The sequence below is a fragment of the Harpegnathos saltator genome, unplaced genomic scaffold, assembly GCF_003227715.2.
Source record: "Harpegnathos saltator strain DR-91 unplaced genomic scaffold, Hsal_v8.6 scaffold160, whole genome shotgun sequence".
Classification (NCBI taxonomy): domain Eukaryota; kingdom Metazoa; phylum Arthropoda; class Insecta; order Hymenoptera; family Formicidae; genus Harpegnathos; species Harpegnathos saltator.
In genome coordinates, this window is record NW_020229940.1 from 101,873 (window position 1) to 125,218 (window position 23,346).

The following is a 23,346-nucleotide window of genomic DNA, read 5'->3' on the forward strand; positions in this document are numbered from 1 at the left end:
GACAGATTGGCGAACCTGACTACGCAGTTGTTCGGTCAGTTGTCATCCGTTTCGTCGATTGCGGTTACATGAGTTTTTGCTGTGCTTATCTGCGAGATACGGCGCGTATCGCATTTCTGCGATCGTCGCATATGAAATGCATTGATCATATCGTTTTTAGAGACTTCATTCGTCATATTTCAGCAGGTTAGATTACAATTATTATTCTCTTTCGTTCTTTGTGCGCGAGCGCTCGCAAGCACTTATTGCAAGTTTTAAGGTTAACTACTCGTCAACTTCGTCGTTTTGTCTTACTTTTCAAAATTTAGCAAAGATTGCTAAAATTATTCACACTGTTCACGTTATCATTTGGAATAGTAACGTTGTCGAAATTCAAATCAACTTGATAGACATGAAAATACTTACAAATATTTGCAGAATTATCCTCACGATTTGCTCGCAATGTACAAACATACACAGTAAATTCATAAAAATTCATAGAAGTATATGTTGCGAGATAAGAAATTTCAAATGAATCATGAGTTTTGAAAATTAGCAATTAGCTTGACATATTTGTGTGTGTGTGTGTGTGTGTGTGTGTGTGTGTGTGTGTGTGTGTGTGTGTGTGTGTGTGTGTGTGTGTGTGTGTGTGAGTGTTAATTTCTTTTAATTTAATCTTTAATCTAATATTTGTATGCTATGATATCTTATATATTGTATCATCGTATACATTGTTTACATCTTTATTAACTGTGTTATTATTGTTTAAGGTTGTGTGACAGTGAATATATAGAACATGACAGAACCAAAGCCATCAGGACTAAGGCTACCATCAAAAATTGGCAGGCCATGCTCCACTATGCCACCTAGACCTGCAATCCCGCCTTCTTCACCGAGACCAGTATCCAGTGAGTCTTTTAGATGGCATATACCAGTTTCTTTCATGTATTCTCTGCACGCCTGTAGATTTTATATCTTTGAGTAGAGTGTTTTGCCCAGTTTGTACTTTTTTGTACTAATGAATAACATATTTAATACCGCTGTAGATATTAGGTACTGATATTAAATATTTCTGTAAGAGGAAGATATCTCAGAAGAAGAGAATACTCAATATCCATTCATTGAGTTCTCATTGAGGGAGAAAATGCAACAAAATTTTTGCAACTGTACATTTGTTGTACTATTCGCGGCTCGTTCCTTTTCTTTGAATACACACTACGAAGGCATGAGAACGACGACGCGTTATTAATTCGTCTCACACATAGTGTTGCACGCACATAAGAGAACATCGTGCACGCCCACGAGCGTGCTCGATGTCACGAGCGATCGTGAACGAGAGTGGTGCTCATTTATGCGCGCACCGCGCGTGAGTCGTTCCTCGACCGTTCGCGACGACACATCGGCTGCCAAAGAAATCGGGTAAATATCTCTGTCTTAGATCAATGCTAGAAACTCACCCCCTCGAACTTGTGTCCCGAGAGTACAGCTTTCAAGTCTAGGGAACATTTTGCGAACATTTTTGAAAAAATTTGCAGAATTTAGAACGTAGAATCGACCTTTCTTTTTGCATTCTCTGTAATCTACAATAATCCATAATTGACTGACTTCACAACCGGAGAAGAGAGAGAGAGTACTGTGTACTTAAATCGAAGTGAAAATAGTTTAGATAGCTAAGGACATTGTCTCCTATACGGCATAATTAAATAATCCGGAATAAAAAAGACCCCAAGGAGAAATCTCCTGAGAATCGCGATATTCAAGTTACGAGAGTTTGTCTGAATTTTTCTGAACGCCTAATAGACTCAATTGTCATATATTTCGTCTCCATATTCCACATTAGGCCCAAATCTTTGTTACATTATCATTCTCCTCTTCTTTTGTTTCTCTATTGTTATCTTTCTATGTTCTTGTTTTTTTTTTCCTCCCCAGCCCGATACTTACAACATCGCATTTATGACTTTTGTATTACTTTGTGCGCGGAAAGGGCGAACGAGCTAAAAATAAGATGCATCGTTATTTCGAATCTCGATACATCTTTATGGCAGTCGTACACGTAGCATGTTGCCATGTGCAGGGCATGTATCTTGCCTTATCGGTGCGATTGGTTGCATCGCCTTCCTTGTCCGTGCACAATCGTGCGCAATGTGCGCGTTCGTCGGCTGACGCATTGCGATTATGCAAGCCACTGTTTACCTTGCGTCCGCGATTTCATTCCGTTTCGTTTCTCCCTCTGATCTCTTTCTCCTCTCGCTCGTTTTTAGCTTGTCGTCCTTTACCTTCTCGCGTCCTCTTGACGACCGTCCTCTTAGAATGGGACAATCAATCGTTCGTTCGATCGTCTCGAATTTTGCTATACGATCGGAAGATTCAAGGCCTGATGATTATTCACAGGCCGGTGAATTCACACCGGCACACACATTCGCGCGCGAAATTCTGTTCTTTGATTTTAGATCATCGTAAAGAAGCGAATTCAATCGCGCATTGCGATACTCAATAGATCGCAACAAGCCGCATTCCAAAAATTATCATGCTCATTTTTCGGCCGCTTAGCATTCAGCATAGCATTTTGGTCAGCTGATTCTTTGCTATTTATTAGCGTCGCGAATGTTATCAAACAGGTAAAAAAAATTCGTGCAGCGGCATTAGCGGCGCTTAGCTTGCATCGACGTAATCGGTATGATGTTTTGTAACCGTGTGACACCATCGGCCAAATACGGAGAGATAAGCGGTTTTACAAAAGCGGTGACCACTAGTGAGTCTTATGCTCATTTCGGGCCGCTTCGCGCGTGTGTTTATACAAGGTGTCCATCGAAGCTGGTTTTAAGGTCATCCATTCGATTTTTTATAGTCGAACGTTGAACGAGAGGCGGGATAGGAGGGAGGGAAAGCTAAAGATAGAGAACCTGTTATTAATCCCTGGTAAATATTAAAACGGCGAGCGGTGAGATATGACATGGAGAGTAACACAATGTCGTTGTAGGTATAATACTATACGTTCACTTTCCTAAATAATTTTCGAGACGTTTGATCGGGCCTCTTAGACGAAGCCTTCGTAAAGCCGAACGCATCGCTAATTAATGCGAAATAACAATTAGCGGCAAGATGGAGGAGAGAGCCGCGCGCGTTCGCGGCGCGGTTGCGCCCGAGAGCGTCAATTACATCATAATCTCGTTACATCGCGAGATGAGAATTGCAGATTTATTGCGGCTAACGCGCGGATGACGCGTGCATCTCTGTAGTTACGCTATTAACCTTGTACTTTACGTGCGAAATATCCACAATCGAAAGCACCTAGTACGCCCGTATTCGATAACCACGCGCGGATTACATTACTATATCGAGTGTGATCGGAAACCGATCACACTCGACACTCCGTTAACACGGCGGATTCATATATTCTGCCGCCGGATATAGCTGCTGATCGCTGATTCTGTGAACGACAAGAAAAATATTTGGAACGTCGTCGATTCATGAGAGATTGCGTAGCGACGTCAGATCAAAATATTGTGACTGATATGTACATCCGACGCGCATAATTAATCGCGCGGCCGCCCGCGCACACAAATCACGATTGTTCGCCGCGTCGTTGCTTCTCGAGAAACACGCTTTGTCGTTGATCATGCTTTGACACGCCTGAATTAAGAAATATAGTGTGTCCTGTTGTCGGAAATTATTGAAGCGCGCCGCAATGTAATGGCTTGGCGATCATGAATTTATCATCTTGTCTTGCACGGAATTTGCGCGGTGTGTGACGAAAATCACATCGAATCACGCGGAACGAAGGATTCTCGTTTTTCGACACGTGAAACGCATATATTCCTTCGGTGGGGATTTGTAGTCAATTTTTTTTTAACTCGTAATCCTTGATTTCCTCGACTTGGTCGGCATACATCTCGTCAAAATTTAGATCAAATTATTGATTTATATATAAATATAATATTAGATTGATTTATATAAATGCGTTTAAGAATTTCTCATATAATCATCATTTTTATTATCATTTATTGTTACCGCCGTTGTTACACGTATCACATATTCGCTATTTAACTATTTCGCAAACATGGAATACTTACCGCGAGATTGATCGCTCGAACATTCGATCACTCGATTATTTATTAAAAACGATCACGTCGCGTGCGTAAAACGAAGGCGCATTAATGCAGATTGCGCCGCACGATAAAATCATACAATGCACCTCTCGCAGTTGTGGCCGCGTAATCGCTGAGATTTCATCTCATCGAACAGAAATTCCAACCTACGCGATCGACCTACTACGATTGCCGTCGTCGTCATCATCACCACCGCCGCCGCCGCCGCCGCCGCTCCGCTTACTAATCACATTCCCATAAATAATTAAGTCGTAAATTGCGATACCCGAACTTGCAATACCGCGGCGATTCCTTTTGCGGAGTTTTTTCGCTGTGCGAAAATAACCGACGACGTGAGACAGCGATTAGCGACGAGTCGCGACATGTGTGCGTGTGCGTGTGCGCGTGCGTGTGTGTGTCTTTCTTTTTCTTATTTTTTATATTTCCGTCATTATTTGCGTCGATACACATATTGGTTAATTAGGTTTTGAACAAGGTGCGAGCAGTCGTCCGTCTCTCGTCGCATGATTGTGTTGGAAATCATTGAGATCTTATCGCTGTCATCTGAACACACCCTGACGCCATTAATGATGCGTTTACATAACTCTCTGTCTTGAGCCGATTGTAATCGACTTCCGTTGCCGATTATTGCGACGGCAATTACAGAACCAAGCCCCGATCCGTTTCACACCAAATGGCGACTCTCTCGTCCGCGGCTCCTTTTAATCGCTCCGTAATAATCACTAATTGACTCGGTTGTAACTAACTTGATATTTTTCACGACGACATGTATATTTACGTTTATTCATTATGAGCGTGGCGCAGGAGGAATTCATTCGTATAAGTAAGTGAGATGATGACGCACGGTTGAAAGAGAGAAGTCGCGTTGAAAGATGATGACGGAGATGACTTACAGTCGGTCGAGTAAGAGCGTGGTCGGGTTAATTTATAAAAAAAATGTATTAAATAAAATTTTTAAATACATATATGCATTGTACTCGATGAGAACAAGGATGCAATTATGTCAATAACGTGTCCCCATCCAGTCACCACCGGCGTCGATAATTGGCGTTGATAATTACCTCCGAGGCATGCTTTCGATCAAATTGACGGCGTATCCGACGAGTTATCTCGCGAGATAACTGCTTCAAAGTGTACGTGCGTTTTCCACGAAGCTCCTACTTAATGTACACCCACATCCATTTTCAATGGATTTTGCATCGGGCGACTGCGACGGCCAATCCAATTATTTGGAGTTTTCGCTACAATACGCCGTCAATTTGGCCGTCAAAAGCATGCCTCGGAGATGCCTCGGAGGCGATTATCGACGCCTCCGGTGGTGACCGGATGCATTATTGACATAATTGCGTCCTTGTTCTCGTCGAGTACAATGCATATATCTATTTAAAAATTTTATTTAATAAATCTTTTTATAAATTAACCCGACCACGCTCTTACTTGACCGACTGTACAAATTAAAAAATTATCGAGGGAGACACTCGTGATTGTAGCGAAGGATTCTGTCACGCAGAAACATATTCCAATTTTTTCATTTCGTTTGTTTGTATGTTTTCGCTATGATTTGCGTTATTTTGCATGACAACGGCAGATCAAATGGAACCCCTCTGGGAATTGCACGGCCGTCACATAAGCGAGGCTGGTCTGCGAAGAGGATCAGGTGAGCGTTTGAACATTGAACCAACGTGTGTGATCTTTTAGATCTTGTCTTGTGAAATTCCTCGTCCAGATCGGTCAGAATATCTGGTCAGAATTTTCAACCTGAACTGTTCGACATCTGTAAAGGGTCGATGGATATTTTATTTATATAGAAACTAAAATCCTACTCTGCGTCTCTAAACGGCAGAAAATGCACAATTTTCCATATGTAGATTAAAGACAATCGAATTAGATTGATATAGATTTCACTGAATACAAATTTAGCATTATATAGATTATATAGATTATATATTGAGGTCGAGAGCAGGATCGAATAAATTTTGACTCGAGATTCGAATCGTAAGAGGAACGACGATAAATTTCGAGAGTAATGCGACCCTTCACGCCTGCTAATTGATATAGCGCTATTGAAAGACGCGAATCGAGAAACGTTTTGTATATCAGGTCTAAATTCTTCCTCATTGAGACTCGCAATCTCTGCACACGGATTTTTCTTCAGGCTGAAACAAATCTTCAGGGTTAGGAAGGGTAACTCGTTACTTATAACCAACTTACAGTTTTAGTTATTTTTTTCTGGTAACTGTAACTTAATTTCGTTCCGTTTTTTTCATCTACTGTAACTGTAACTTAACTTAATTATATTTATTTGATAATTAGTAACCAATTTAATAGTTACTTTGTATCTTTCAAACTTAAATTTCTTTCTGACTACTGAGCACGATAATGCGATGTGCGATGTGCGATATCTAATAAGCATACATTATTCAGGCTGCATTTGGAAAACGTGCTATTGCATCATCTATCTTTATCGTTCATTAGATGTAAAACAAAGATAAAATGACGCAATAGCGTTAATAATCTTTTCTCCGAAAGCAACCTGTATTTCTTTAGGAAAAATTGTACGCCTATTGGACATTTCTGTCGCGCGTCGCCAGTCTTTATTTATTAACATAACCTGCGTTCAGCATGAAGTGCGCTGTGTGTGTGGTTTTAGTTAAATAATAAAAAATTCAAGCAATGGATAAAACATTTTAATTTTCGGAGAAAAGGATTGTAAAATGTCATGGCCAATGTATGCAGAAATATTGAGATTACAGCAAAAATTTGTAAATAAGGACCACTGGGCATTTCTCTGCAAAACATGCGCCGGCAAAAGAATTATTCATGCAAGTAGAATTTCAATTGCAAATTTAAGAAAACATATCAGTGTGTCTTTATTTATCGATAAAAATATCGATATATTTTTATCAGTCAATAAAAAAATCTAACTTTTGATATTAAGATTACGTTTAGTATTTTTAGTATTTATTATCCAGATCAAATTCATTCACTTTCTTATTCACTTTGTTATTAATAGTTTTAGAGAATAAATATGAATTGCTTATTTAAATTAATAAATCTAATTTATAAAAATTATATACAATTATATGAGGAATATAATAATCAACATACTACTTTTATATAAAATTGAAGGAATTTATACAATTACGAAATATAAAATAAGAGCACAATTGTTGTAAAAAAAGTAACGACTCGTTACTTTCTAAATAACTATAACATGGTATTTTTGAAGGTCAGTAACCTGTAATTGTAACTAGTTACTTCTTCAGTGAAAAAACTGTAACTGTAACCAGATACTAGAGATGTGCGAACTATTCGAATTCGAATCGAATCGAATCTAATGTAATGTGATTCGATTCGAATCCGAATCCCTATGATTCGAATCCGAATAATTCGAAAATTTCGAATCGAAGATTCGAATACGAATCAAATATATTTGCAGCGTTTGCATACATCAGCTACAAAATAGGCCATCTGGGCCTGTATGTTTGAACCCTTAACTTTTGTAATTAACTTAACTTATAATTAATAACTTAGTAATTATAAATTGCTTTAAATATTTAAACATATATTTTACTTTAAGATGATATTACAATATCAATATTCCCTTTCATATTAAAATCTTCCATCATTATGTGCATGTTTAATAGTTATGTTACATTTTTTAATGATTCGATTCGATTCGATTCGAATTAAAAGAATGAGATTCGATTCGATTCGACAGAAAAATTCTTGATTCGCACATCTCTACTAGATACTTTTACAAAGTAACTTTCCCAATCCTGCAAATCTCTTAGACTAACTAAATCGCCTCGGTAACGGTGAGAGTTAAGTAGGGCGATCATATGCAAAATGTAAATCTCGATAAGTTCAACTCCAGTTTCGATGTCGCGAGCATCGTTCGCTCATAACATTGTGCGCGATGTTGTCATTCGTTTTAAGGTAGCGCGTTATACTCTCACTTCGCACCCCGATCACAATATTGTAACATGTAGTACGTGTAATATATACAGTAACGTAGTATTGCATGCGTAGGTAGGTAATGTACACGTATTTCGTGATAGAATGTAGCAGTAGTAGCGTCGTGTAACGTGTACGTTGTACGTTGAACATAACGTAATCCGCGGATATATTATAGATTATAGAGTGGTGATTATATGTGTGTGTGGTCGCGAAACCGCGAGTTCTCGCGTGATTAAGCGTGCCATTTGTTCGAAAGATAAATTGCCTTGCCTCCGCGACGAATTCGTTCAGTCGGACGACATTTGATTGCCGATGGTGATTCGATCTCACGTCTCACAGTGTATTCTCTTCGATCCCGCGCAGATACTAGCGTCGTGCTGACCGAAGACACAGACAGCTTTAAGATAGGAGACCGAGTGTGGGTTGGCGGCACGAAACCTGGTACGATCGCCTACATTGGTGAAACCAAATTTGCGCCCGGCGACTGGGCAGGGGTTGTTCTGGATGAGCCCATTGGTAAGAAACCCAGCTCAGAACCGTCCTGACGGCTCTTAGATGATCCGCGGGGGAGAGTTCTGTGGCAGATGCGTTCAAAGAGTAATCCAGAGCGCGATGATAATTCGGAGCGAGTGAAGACATGAGCTTGAACTTTAGGAAAGAATGACGGCTCGGTGGCTGGCAGTCGATACTTCCAGTGTGAGCCGAAGCGAGGCATTTTCTCGAGGCTCACCAGACTCACGAGAACACCGCTAAGCGATCCGATCACCTCGCCGAGAACCCCGACCACACCGCCGGACAGCACCCGAAGCCTTCTCAGCAAGTCCATGTCGCAGTCTCTAAGTAAGGATCGTCTCAAGAGATACTCACCACGTCCGTAGATCTGTTAATTAGCGCGCTGCACGCACGCTATACGCTATCCACCAGTTTTATTTAGTTTCTTGGTCTACTCTTTAACCCTCTTGCTTCTCTCTTTTTATTCCCCTCTTCGACAATGAATGAAAAGTTTCATTCTCAGATGCGCTCATTTCAATGTTCACTAATTTCAGTATCGGATTCAGGAAGATTCGATTAATACGCTGTTTACTGTGGTAAAAAAAAAAAAAAAAAAAAAAAAAAGAAAGAAAGAAGGTATTTATAGGCATAAAAGGGGCCCCCTCCCCGATTTAATTTATTTTTAAATATGTTGTTGAGGGAGTCTTTCTGAGTCGTTTCATATATATATATAAGGGTCGGACGTAAATAGCTTCGGAGATATAGGTTGAGAAAGGATAGAAATTCGTGTAGTTTCATTATTTTTCACATTTCGAAAACTGTACGATGATCTCTAAGTGAATGCTGAATGTTCTACGTCTAAAATATATGAAGAGATTCAAACATAAACAAACCAATAGAGCCATTTTGAAAACATAAACAAACAGGCCCCCCACCTGCACTTCCCCTTGACGAATGAAACTCGCTTCATATGGAAAGTCGTATTGTTCTGTGTCACATGAGTTTGCGATTCTCCACGTGACGCAAGTTCGACCAGACGAGGGAGGGGGGGGAGGGGGCCGAAGGCCTCCCGCATCCCTTCCCTTCGATGTGTGTGTGTGTGTGTGTGTGTGTGTGTGTGTGTTTGTGTGTATGCATGCTTCGGTGATTCATTACTTTAAATGAATTTTCATATTTGCTACTTTCATCGTTTCTCAGCTTCCTCTATCTCCGAAGCTAGTTTGCGTCCGACCCTTATATATGTATATGTATATGAAACAACTTAGAAAGACTCCCCCAACAACATATTTAAAAATTAATTAAATCGGGGAGGGGGCCCCTTTTATGCATAAATACCAAAAAATGATTTATCAAGACTTATCTAGTTAAGCAGAGAGACGCGTTTTTGGGATATATTTATCAGAATTCCTTCGATTTCTTCGATATTATTCAATAAGGAAAGTGCAGGGGTAAAAGGGTTATAAGGGTTAATCAATCGAACGTTGCTGTATGTATATTAGATGCTTATCGAGCACTGAGCGTAGCGATGGCGATTATTTATTTCAAGTGTGACATATTGCGATAGTGTTTGGTGAACGCGCTTATTGCCTGTAACCCCAAGTAGAAATTCACGCGACCATCTGATGCAAAAGGTGGCGACAAAGTAATTGAGTTTTCTTTCTGAGATCGGCATGCAATACGCGGCAGCAATCCCGCTCCGACGATGCGTAGAATGCCGAGACGAAGCTGCCATGTGACTCGGTTCGTCAAGATATAGCGAACTAATTCTGCGAATAACAGATTCACTAATAAAAAACACATTGAATAAGATCGATACTCACATTCGTGAGGATCGATCTCGAATGTGAGACGTGTTCGCGGATGCGCGAAGATCCCGATTTAATTTAGTCGGCAAAGCGCATTAATTAACGAAGGTGGATGGAGAACGATGTTGTACCACCGTCGCTGTAGTAGAAACGCTTGCGCAGGGAGTAACGTATAGCTTCGTAGCGCTTCGTGTGAAACACGAAGAGAGAGAGAGAGAGAGAGAGAGAGAGAGAGAGAGAGAGAGAGAGAGAGAGAGAGAGAGAGTAGCGCAGAGTGATGCTATGCGGCTTTTTGTACGAATCGTCATCATACTGATCGTATTGTCCGCGCTAAACACTGTAAATGCAGATGCATCCACAACTAGCCTGTCATCGACGATATCGCAGAGGACTGATCTGAAGATAGGTGACCGAGTGATAGTCTCATCAAGCCAGGGCAGTAAAACCGGCGTGCTAAAGTATTTGGGCACCACGGAATTCGCTCTGGGCGAATGGTGCGGTGTGGAGTTGGACGAGCCAGTTGGCAAGAACGACGGCTCCGTCAACGACAAAAGGTGTGCATCTCCTGTATCGCCAACACGGCTCTCCGACTATAGGAAAGCTCGTCCTTTGCCGTTTCACCGAACATCCGCGATGATCATTCGATACAGTCATGCGCTTTCCGTTAGTCGATGTCGGCGAGAAAAGAAATCGCGCGTTCCCAGACGCGTCGTTGCATGATTCATATAGATAAAGATCGTTTGAAGAGAGAGACCCTCTTTCTCCCTCGGCCGAGAACATTTATCCCCGAAGGAGCGAGACCGAGAGAATCCGAGAGATTGTTGATTCGTGATATTAGATTCGTCTTTATCGGAAGCGCTACGTCGTACACCGCTATTTTCCTGCTGGTATTTATCTTATATTTAAGACCGTCTTAAGTCGATCTTCAGATGCTTCGTAGCCGGTAACTTCGTCCCATACAGCATTCGAAAATGAATTCAAGGCGATCTCAAATATAAAATTCCTCTATAAATGCCGCCCTTATAGATCGAGGACCTTCTTGCTTTATCAACGAGATCCTAACCAGTCCGTACCAAAAGAAGCGAAACCAGAAGAATCCGGGCGACCGTTAGTCCGCGGAATCAGATTCGCGCGTCAAGCGCGATTTTGTCGCACCTTCGCGTTCACCTCGGAACGGAAGAGAATCGGTTTGGATCTTGGATAATCTTCTTCGTTCGTCGACGACACGAACGTCTCGAGAACGTCTTCGCTCTGTCTCGACTCCTCATGACTATCGTGCATGATATGCGCGTTCGCTCCGAAGTCTCCGGCGACTTGATAGACGCCCCCCGCTCGAAATGCGTCGCGACATATTGTATAGTTTACATGCACTTGCCTCGCGCGACTCGCAATCCCGGGGACCGCGTTCCCGTAAGAGAACGAGCATAGTGAGAGAAATATGCCGAGACCCGCGCCATTAACCCACCCATTGATCCAGATACTTCGAGTGCTCGCCCAAATATGGCCTGTTCGCGCCCGTGCACAAGGTCAGCAGGTCGCCGTCCAATAAACGTCAGTCCACGTGCATGGTGCACAAACCGACCGGCGCCGCCCTTAATGCCAGCCTGAAGAGAAGCGGCTCGCGTGAGTCACTCACCTCTCTTACGTCGAGCGTCTCCAGCAATATCGTCGCGAAAACTACCGGCGGCAACACCGCGAGGGTAAGATTCACCATGCCAAAGTAAGGGAGAGCCGAGAGGATGCGCAAGGAACGCGGATATGAACACCGCAGCGTTCCCTCCCCTTCCTTAGCGTTCGCCCTCCGCCTCGATCCCACGCGTTTGGTAGTTGTTATCTAGTTGTGTGTAGATTTTGTTGTTGTTCTTATGAATGTTGATACTAACAGCACTTGACCCTCGAGCGAGCTCTTCTCACTCGACGAGGATCGTCGAGATGACGCGGATTCGGCTTTAGCCTTTCGGCAAGTGGCAAGTGGGAAGACGGTTGCAACGAGAAAAAAACGTACAGGAAGTGCGAGAATGTCTCAAGCGCTTTTTACACATTTTTAAAAAAAAAAAAGGCGGACTCGGTCCTTTCAAGCCTATAAAGCCTTGTGCGGACTAAAGTTCATCCTTTTCGCTTGGTGCGTCGCTCGAGGGTCAACATCGCGCTGTGTAAATTGATAGTAATCGCTCTCGCCGCTTTTCTTATAGGCAGCCCGTTTCGTTCCGTCCAATCAGCGATAAACATTGTAACGCAATTAAATTGCACATTAGTGCAATTATTGACGTTATCACGTCGCGCGTGATTACACACATCCTACCTACAATTGGCGTGTTCATAGTTTTTTTTTTTTCTTTTTTTTTTAAAGGTTACTTTTGCAAAGTCTCTGTGCATGGTTTTATCTTCTTCTTTCTTTTTCTTTTCTATCTTTTTCTTGTTTCATCCATTACATCCGACATTCCAGAAGCCTGGCATGCGCACGTCGATACCTGCACGAGGTTCATTGCAGGTGAGACCATAATGACTTGTACATCATCCGATTGATCCCCATTTAACGCAGCCAATTAAGCGATCGCTGCCGATCGACGAGCTCCCATGATTTTTCCCCCTTCTTTTGCCCCCGTCTCTTTCTGTCTCATTCGCAATTATCCCTGTGAAATGTATGAAATAATCTGCCGTAGAACGCGCGCAGATATAGATTAACTACAAATTAGTAGATTTATCGGGCGTATTATGACGTGTGATAGTACATTAGTATAATAATAAAGGATGTAATTAGCGCGGCGCGAGAGCACGATCTCTCGCAATCGCCACTTGCATTTTATTTATTATTTATTCGTCGTTTTATAATTTATATTGTCACAGGAGCTTGTAATGTTATAGTAATATATAGCCGACTTATGTGTATATAATGTTAATAAAATCCTAAGGTCCTTTTTTCTCTCTTTCTCCTTGTGATCTCTTCGCTAATGTAGTCTTTAGATGGATATTTCAATTAGTTCCATGTCGGAGCGCTTTGCGTTCTTCTTTTCTTTTACATGTACATAAATAATGATTAACGCACAATCGGACGTAAATGACGTGTTCATAGTATCGAAGAGTTTCGTACATTTATTGTGACAACTATTGTGTGCGCGAAACAACAGCTATCGATTTTGACGCGACGTAAATGTTACTATTCATTTTGAAAAATACATACCTCGATACGTCTCTCGATTAATTTATCGCGAGGATCTCTCTCGAGGACTGATCTATACGCGAAGAAACGACGACCAGCAGCATCACCGAGACGATTAATCTCGTTGATCTCTCGTTGGTCGGATGATAACGTGATATTGACTACATGATTTGTATTACTAATCGCGCGTTATTATAATTATAAGGCGATCGAAGGGTATCGCCTCTACGTGTCTTACGTGTCTGTTCAGCATCGTTTAAAAGCTCGTCGACAAACGATTAACAACGCGATCGCGAGGCGACTGACACCTGTTGCATAATGTTGGAGCACAGCGCAGAGTAAACAATTAGTTGGCGGGTTCGATCTTGATTAGTTACGATGATGCCTTAATTTTTCGCCCCTCTCCCCTCGCTCTGCAACTTGCGTTGATCATATTCGTTTTATCATTTTCGCAACTGTCAATATCCAAGTGCAAAATTAAGCGCTTAGCTCGGTAGTTTACTTTCATTTAATTTCGCAAGAAACGTACAATGAAAATTGTTTTACTCGCTCGATTATTCGTCTATAAGATCCCACTGCCGCAATTTCGAGTTAGAACCTGGCTCGTGTTTGTAGGAGATTTTGAAGGAAAAGCAGCAGGAAATAGACTTTTTGCGGAAGGAGCGGGATCTGGAGCGCGAGAGGGTCACGAAAGCGGCAAGTCAGGCTGATCAGGCGGAACAATCAGCATTATCGATCAAGCAAGAATACGAAAAGGCAAGTAAATATTTTTGTGACACATTGAATTACATTGTTTTCTTCCTTTTAAACAGGGAAAACTCGTGTTTATATGTTGAAAACACCATGTATTCGGCAACATAAAGCATCGACGTGAAAAATTATAAGCGATTTTTAGCTTTAGCTTTGAAACTTCAAATGTCAAAGAATTTCACATGTTATGAAAGCGACTTGACCGTTTGTGCGTATACATGCGTTGTTCGCGCGTGCGTATGTATGTGTAATTCCGAAATAATAAACGAATTAATTCAATGACATTTCGAGGTATCTCGTCCCGATTTCGATCTCTCTCTCTCTCTCTCTCTCTCTCTCTCTCTCTCTCTCTTCTCTCTCTCTCTCTCTCTCTCTCTCTCTCTCTCTCTCTCTCTCTCTCTCTCTCTCTCTCTCTCTCTCTCTCTGTGTGTGTGTGTGTTTTGGTTCTTATCTTTTTCATCATTTTTATTATTGATGTCCAGTATCGTGAAGATGTACAACAAACGATTAACGAAGCGGAGATCACCGTTTCTAAGCTCCTTGGCGAGAAGAACGCGTTGGTAGTGCAGTTGGAAGAGGAGAAGCGGAAATGTGAGGACCTTCTGTTTCGTTTTGAAGAGGAGTCGGTGAATAAGGACGACATACAGGTGAGTACGTATAAGTGCCGCATTCCAACACATAATCATTGATAAAGCGCAATAAATGGGGGATACATTATAAAAGTATATACTCGGGGAGAACGACCGGTAAGTATATTTGTCTCCAAATTTATGGAATCTGTCTTTTCGGCAAAGAATCTCACGGAACGCGTGTGTCTCTGAGTATTCGATAAAATAGTGGATAATATCGAAATGTTTAATTTTAATGATAATGATGATCTTTGATTTTTTTCCAAAGATGTGCGCTTTAACTGTAATATTCTTAAATTAGTTATAAGCCCTCTACTTAGGATTTCGTATGATATAGTCACTCGACGAATATCGTATCATGCTTTCGATGTGAAATTCGCAATTAATTGAATATACGTCTACGGGGAATAACGGTGGCGGGTAATGTAAGCGGGTAACAATATATGCGCTTGGCTATATATCTTGTCTCGGTAATTTTCTGCAAAAAATATTTTGCGACTCAATATTTCGACAAATCGGTGATTTTTCTCATAACGTCGGTGAAATTATTCTCACTCTCTTAAATTTTGTTTCATCGAATGATGGAATAAATGTGGAATTTTTAGGAAGAGCAGAGAACGTAGTTAGTTCCCTTGGTTAATCTGGCCAACTTATCGTTTATTTTCAGAAAGAGAGATCTGAACAATGTGTGAGTATCCGAAGGTTTGGGCCCGTGGAAGGATTGACGCAGTATTTCGGCACCGCTTGTCTAGTCATCACTCTAGCCATGTCGTTTTGCATTTCGTCGCAATTCTATCAGAGAGCCGCCTGACGTGTATACAAAAACGCGCGGGACGCTAACTTCGTTGTTCATTAACTTTGTCGGCTGTAAACTCCACTAACGCTAAATTACGCCATATCGAGTCGTCAGTTTCCTGAGACGACCACGGTTCATTGCTCATCTCAGCAGATAAGAAAGCAGATAACGAACGAAATTCGAATATTTCTCGAATACTAATGTGTAAAAATTTCCTTAGAATTATTTGATCACGCGTTTTGGTCACGCTCTGTAACCTCAAACGATATATAGAAACACGTTTGAGCTAATAATATTAATTTTAAAATGCTTTGCTATTGCGCAATTAAAAAGAGTATGCCTTACATGCTTTATACACACAAGGATATATTGGTATCATCGTAGGCGTGATACGTTCGTTTGCTATTACTTATTTATTATTTATTTATTTTCTCGCATTGTATTTTTCATATCTTTTTTTTATTTTTTTATTTCTTTTTATTTAATATAATTTGTTTCCTATTCATTTGTTGTCGCACGATTATTAATTTCATATTATTTATCACTCGCTTATACGTGTTATATCATTTATATACATGTGAATATGTATACATGTTTGAGCGTTGAAATTGAATAATATATTTCTTACAAGGGTACACATATAATTTCTTTTTTTCTGTTTTCTGTTTTTTCTCTTGCTTTATTATCCGATTAAACGTCCGATTATCGCACAATGCGTACGATTAAACAATTATAGGCTTCGCGTATCTCAGTGTGTGCTTCTTATTTCTTTAATGTGCGATTTCAAGTGTTAATATGCCGTTATTGTTGTAATCATTGAAAGCGCGACGTTTTAATGTTACAAGATTCACGCTTAGATCGATCGACAAGTTCATTTAAGCAACATGAGTTTTACCAGAAAGGCAAATATTATAATTTCTATTTGTTATTTAGTTGTACATTAACGCTTGAAAACGGACATATTGTACACGACCTCGTCACTCACCGACTAAACTGCTGCCCCTTATCACTAGGTCATAAATACTGTAAATGAAAGTAGGATCAAGGAGCTCGAAAAAGAACTCTCAGAGGAGCGCGAGCGGGTCGTTCAGTTGGAACGTGACAATATCAAGCTCTTTGAAACCGAAGAGGAATTGACTCGGCTTCGTAACGAAATCAGTAGCGTAACGAGTCTACAAAACTCTCAGCTACAAGGTATTTAGATATAGTTACAGACTGAACTAGATTTACTTCCGCTATTAAGCGGAATATATATCCTAGACTTTTTCATTAAATTAGGCAGTTTCCAAACAACGATAAAATAACAAATATACGAATAGCGTGCAGAAAGGAAGTATCGACTCTTCTAGTTTCAGAATTCTTTTCAAAAGCTCATATTTAAGTTTCAATTATTTTATATACATCAGGTGTTATGTAATAAGTACTTCCGGATTTTTCACACACAAATGAAATGAGACGATTGTACTGTGTCATTATAATTTTATAAAACAATATATGCTCCATTTTTATCTATGGTCTCTTATCATCCTTCGTATATATTTTGTTTCATAAAATTATAACAATATAAAAATACAATTATTTCATTTTATCTAAAGGATTCCAAATTACTTACTACACAATCCAATAGTATTTTAATAAAGATAATTTCTTTCTTTAATAAAGATAAAGAAGTTTCTTTATTTACCTCTTTCTTTGAAACTCAATCTTAACCAAAGCATGCTTTTAGATCTGGAGAATCGCAATCAAAGCTTGGAAGAGATAAAAGGCAGCCTCGAGAAAAAACTGCAAGAGAAATTGAGCTTTGCGGACGAGTGCGTAAAACGTATTAGGGAATTGGAAGTCGTACTGAATGAAGCACAACAAGACAACATAACGCACAAAGAGTTTAAAGTTCATCTGAAAAGAGAACTAGAAGCCGCCAATCAAAGATTGCAAGATAGGGAGACACTATTGAAGAACATGAAACTGGAATTCGAGAAGAACACGAACTCGTTGAGCGAAGAGCTGCGGAAATCAAAGGAGATGATTGAAAGAATCGAGCGAGAGAACGTGAGTGAGAAGGACACGTTATTATCTGAGTACCGTCGTACGATCGAGGAGAAAGATCGGTTGATAAAGGTAAAGACTGAAGACCTGGAAAACGAAACCAAGAAGCTGTTAGAGCAGCGGAGTGCTCTGGAGGGCCTAAAGGCCGAGAACGTTAAGTGTATACATGAACTTTCAGAGTCGTTCAAGCAACAGTTGCATATGAAGGACTCGAAAATCGAGGAAATCTTGTTGCAACTTAATCAGAAAACATCCGAAACCGAGAGACTGTTGAGCGAATTATCTGCTCAACGGGAACTGTGTGAAAAGAAAGGCAAAGAACTGGAGAACGCTTTGCGAAAGTTGGAAGGTTCGTTTCATGGAAGTAAAATCATATAAGATAATTGTGAAGAGAAAGAATTTGTATAATATTGAATTGTTAACAAAAAAATAATTGTTTTCTTTATATTTTATATCTGTATAGTTTATATTTATATAATTTTTTATTTACGGATATCTTATATTTATTTAATCTTTTATTTATATGAAGTATTTATATTTCTCCTTTCTTAAAAGGATTTAAGATTTAAGGATATAAGATCTTAATGTGAGATCTTTATAAGTTTTATCATTTTGCAGAATTAAGTACGAAGCTGAAACTAGCTGAGGAAAGTAACAATGTACTCTCAAAACAGATCCAAGATTACAAATCTAAGAGCAACGACAGTGCCAGAATTATTCAAGAGAAACAGAAGCTAGTAAGTATATCTTTCTCTTTTTCTGCCTGTATATGTGCGAATGTAACACTCGCGATTTCATCTTCTTTGTGTTGTCACTTTAGGAACAAAACCTGGCTAGTCGGGTTGCATCAGAAGAGAAGTCTACCGTGCAACTAAACAAGTTGAGTGAGGAACTAAAAGTGAAAGATAAAGAACTCGCGGAACTGCGTAACGCTACTATGGTACAAATACAAGAAATCACTAAACGCTTTGAGTCGCAAATTAATGACAAAATCAAGTACATCGACGAGATAAATGCGGACGTCGCGCAGAAGGTCCTGGTGCTTGCCAAGTTGGAGAAGGACATCGCCGAACTGAAAGCGGTTATTATAAGCAAGGATGAGCAGATAAAACATCTGCTCGAAAAGACCTCGGGTAAAGTCAGACATAAATCATATTTCATGATATAAATTGTGCATTCATTTAAATGTAACTCGGTCCTTGGTGTACTCATTAGAATTACAAGATGCTCTCACGCTGTCCGAGCAAACGAAAACAAATTTGGAGAGCGAGCTTCGCGTGTTTGAATCCAATGCACAATCTTTGAATCAGCAAGTTGCCAGAGCAGAAGAGAAAATATCGCAACTTCTGTCTCAGAAGGAGAAACTGGTCAGTATAAGAATTGTTCAGCTTTTTGATTCCGCAAATTTTTCTTTCAACATTATCCTTTTATCTTTTCATTTTAAATTCTTCATTTTAAATTCTAATCTCATAGGAGCAAAATAATTGGTTAAAATATCTTGACCGATAGGAATCTGACACAGCTAGTTCAATCAGCAGTTCCGCCAACTCGTCGGAACAACTCTCGAGGTACAATGAGAATCTGCGACAACGGGAGAAAGAATTGGACGAAGCTCACGAGAAAGTCTTCCAGATGGATAATACTTTGAAGCTGACGCAGGAGAAATTATCGAAAATTGAACTGGAAATGAATAAAAGTGCCGCATTAGTAGAACAATTGCGTTCGGAAAAGTCAAGTTTAGAATTGCAAATGAGTGACGCGAAAAAATCAAACGCCGACTATGCTGAAAGGACTCGCGAATTCCAGCAAAAAGAGAACGAATTGCTGCTGAAGATCGATGAAGGTGAATGTGCCAAGGAAAAGTTGGCGGACAGATCGCGCGAGGTTACCAGCCTTTTAGAACAATTAAAGCACAGCGAAGAACAAATTACTGCTCTTCGAAGTCAGTGCGAAAATCTGCAAAAATCCCATGAAGAAGAGACATCTTCGCTGCGAAAAGAGATCGCTGGCATGTTATCCGAATTATTGACATCCCGAGATGAGATGAAAAATTTACAGAAATTGAAGAACAAGTTGGAGGCCGACCAAAGCGCGAATCGATGGACAATCGAGGAGCTGACGGAAAAAATGCATATTGAATCTGAGAACGCATTAAAATTATTAAATTCAGTTCAGGAAAAAGATTCGAAGCTTCATGACATGGAAAATAAATTGGCAGAGTTGCAGAGGATGAACGACGCTTTGTCTACCGATAAAGAAGCGTGCGATAAGAATTTAACCTCATCATTAAACAGCTTGACCAGCATGATAGAAGAGTTGAAGAACAAGTTAAAGAACGCGGAAGAAACAATTGAAAACAAGGCGGACAGACTATTGGAGGCGAAAGTGGAAGTGGAAAAATGTCACACACAAATTGCTGAACTGAACACCGCAGTCTCCTCCATGCGAGAGGAGCAAATGCGTAATGCTGACGAATTGAAGAACGCACAAGAAACACTTACGCAACAACAAAGCATAATAAACGAACTAACAAAGACTAAGGTCATTTTAGAAAATTCCATGAAGTCACTGGAGACGCAGTTGTCGAATGCGGAGGAAGAAATACAGAAAAAGGACAAACTGTTAACGAAAATGGAAATTGAAATGAAGGAATCAGACGCTTTAAAAACAGAAGAGATACTGAAGCTACGGAATATATTTGAATCCGAAGTAGTAGTACGACAAAAGGAGAATGAAGAAACGAACAAGCGAAATAAAGAACTCGAAGAGCAGCTACAACGATCCCAGGATCTTTTTGACAAGCAGATAGCCGATCGGGATGAAAAGGAAACCGCTATCGGCGATCTGCGAGTACAGGTGAAAGTTTTGAAAGATGCACAAGTGGAGAGGGCAAAAGCGGAACAACAATTACGCAACGAGGAAATCAAGCAGAAGCAGAACGAGTTAAGTGGCGCGAATAAGCGGATCAATGAACTACAGAGCATGGTATACACATTGGAGAAAAGGCTGAGGGAACAAGAGACGAAGTCAGCGGATCTAGCGAAAACCATGGAGTGCAATGAGCAAGAAGTAGACAAGAACGTGCAAAACCTCATGGAGAAGCTGAATGTTGCTAAAGTGGAAGAGACGCGACTCCTGGACGAGTTAAGTCGGTTGTGAGTATGCTGTAGGATGTCTTCGTTGCACTGAACATTGTTTCGTTTTTAACACAAAGAGAGGGAGAACGAAGAAGATAAAGAAAGATAGATAGATAGAGGTAGGAGGGAAAGAAGACTTTTTTTTATATTTTATTCAGTCATATATTTTACAGGGAAAAAGAAAATAAGCAAGTTACTGCAAAATGGATAGAAGCAACAAATCAGTTGAAACTGACGCATGAAAATATGAAAAATACTTTTGATGTAAGTACTGTCTCTCTAAATTAATATGGAAATAACAATTTAACAATATTATATCTTTAATTTATTACTTGATTTATTATTTTCATCAACGATAGTACATAAAATACTAAAATAGTTCCATACAGACATATTATATATAAAAGATTATTGATCTGTGTATTTAGGCAACAGGAGACATAAGGCAACATATCGGTACGTTACTCGTAATTATTATTATAATAAAAAGAAAAAGCGATGGCGATATAATATCGACTGATCTCTTCTAGTTACGAAGGATGCAGATATCGCGAAATTACAGGAAGAAAATGACACCGCTAAGAGTCAAATAGACTTTTTGAACTCTGTAATAGTCGATATGCAACGTAAGAATGAAACTCTTCTATGTAAAATCGAAGTCCTCGAGATGGGAATACCAACAAACGAGGCCGACGACTACAATCGGTACAGCAAAAATTTTATATTTATAAAATATAATTTCTTTCTTAAATTACAGTATAATAAGTAGTTAGAGTTTGTGCTTGACAGAAGTACTTTGGACAAACGAATGGCGGTGCCTCGTATGTTCTGTGATATTTGCGATCAGTTTGATCTGCACGAAACGGAGGACTGTCCTCGACAGGCTCAAGATTTCTCGGAAAGCACCGAGAAATTGCCGAAATCATCGAAAAAGCAATCGGTGGAACGACCGTACTGCGAAAACTGCGAGAGTAAGATTCATCATCTATGTAATCGTTAAATTATCTAAACAGTGAAATATATTTAGAAAAATATATAGAAGATATAAATTTTTCAAGTTAAATTGAAGTCAAAATTAACATTCTTTTGTCAATTTATATCTCATTATAATTACAAATTTAAGTTGAATAAGATATAATTCTGTTCGAAATTAAATTTTATTATGATATTATATTTTATCGAAATATTTGTCTTATATTTATATTCTCATTTTTTACAGCTATTATCTTCTCGAAAATTTTATTAATAATTGCTACTAATACTTTTTTTCTTGTTGATTGCAGTGTTTGGACATGACACGCGTGATTGTGACGACACCGAAACATTTTAACGTTATATTATTGTTCGTAAACCAATACGATCCATTGCTTGCCAAGTATCTCGTATCTGTAAAGAGATCTGTTAGACTTTACAGAGTATATTTTTGTATGGTGAATTTCTCAATTGAATTCGAATAAGTCTTCCCACATAGAATGGACATCGGCATAGAACTTCCCGATGTATTATAAAAATTTATGTTCCCTTCAAATGACGTTATTCCCACATAAATTAAAATGTCCTTTACTAAAATTTAAGAAGTTTAATAATTGTTATATCATTTTGTCTTATTACAGTTAGATTAGACATTAATTTATTTTTTAATAATTTAATAATGATAACAATTGTTTTCTATTCAATTGTTTTTAATATTCCATTTGAAGGGAACATACATTTGTTTTCCAGCTTTAACCTGTTTTGTAACATCGAGACGAATTATGTATAATTTTGTGTATATACTAGATACTCGAATTAACATTTAATTCTAATATTTATTCTCCGCATTTCGAGCGGCTTTAAAGAAAAAAATAGTTCCTGTAATACCAACTATAGTAAAAGCGCAGTTTACAATATAAGACTATTCGATTAATCGACGCTTCTAATTCGACCGCAATATATTCGGCTTTCCACTTTACAGTCTTCGTCTAATACGTAATGAAAAAAAAAAAAAAACTAGCATGTCTCAAAAGTTTAACGATTAATGTCGATTTTTACAAATACAATGACTTGCCATTGTCTTGCTTTTCGCTATGACATTTAGGATCGAAACCAATATATTTTCTAAATTAATTGTACTGTTGTAACATGTGATATGCCTAGGAATCGCAAATAATGCTTTGTAGATAAAAATAAATTGAATCTTCAGCAATAGTTATAAAAAAAGTGGGATCTTCAATAATGATTCTTACTTAAGCAGCATAAGCTTTCTGATAAGTAATGTTATTTAAAGAAAAATGTTGCAAGGAAAGTTAAAGACGATATTAAAATTTTGTATTTGTGTATGCGTACGTGTGCATACGCGTATAAGCGCACGGGTGTCTCGCTCATGTATATTACAGGAATGATCGCATATTTTATATAAAAAACTGGAAAGCTCCTTACAATTTTTGAATATTTTTAATACTAACCGAAATATTTTTTTGCAAGTTGAAATTTAAAAAATTTCT

The 23,346-nt window shown here is 39.2% G+C and overlaps 1 protein-coding gene across 7 annotated transcripts; it reads left to right on the forward strand.

The window, feature by feature from the left end:
* CLIP-190 (Cytoplasmic linker protein 190) lies at window positions 1–22,859 on the forward strand. 7 transcript variants are annotated; one of them, XM_011149907.3, is made up of 22 exons: window positions 1–186; window positions 750–887; window positions 5,677–5,745; window positions 8,412–8,564; window positions 8,703–8,888; window positions 10,695–10,899; window positions 11,823–12,045; window positions 12,792–12,836; window positions 14,121–14,261; window positions 14,738–14,902; window positions 15,552–15,572; window positions 16,694–16,874; window positions 17,407–18,075; window positions 18,345–18,463; window positions 18,547–18,859; window positions 18,942–19,093; window positions 19,236–20,881; window positions 21,037–21,127; window positions 21,292–21,319; window positions 21,394–21,568; window positions 21,653–21,834; window positions 22,147–22,859. In XM_011149907.3, the coding sequence occupies exons 2-22, from the start codon at window positions 776–778 to the stop codon at window positions 22,191–22,193; spliced, it is 4,923 nt and encodes a 1,640-aa protein (XP_011148209.2). In that variant the 5' UTR covers window positions 1–186; window positions 750–775; the 3' UTR covers window positions 22,194–22,859. The 7 variants fall into 7 exon arrangements, with proteins under 7 accessions (XP_011148209.2, XP_011148211.2, XP_011148212.2 ...); XM_011149909.3 differs by lacking the exon at window positions 15,552–15,572; XM_011149910.3 differs by lacking the exon at window positions 12,792–12,836.
* Window positions 22,860–23,346: the final 487 nt, after the last annotated feature.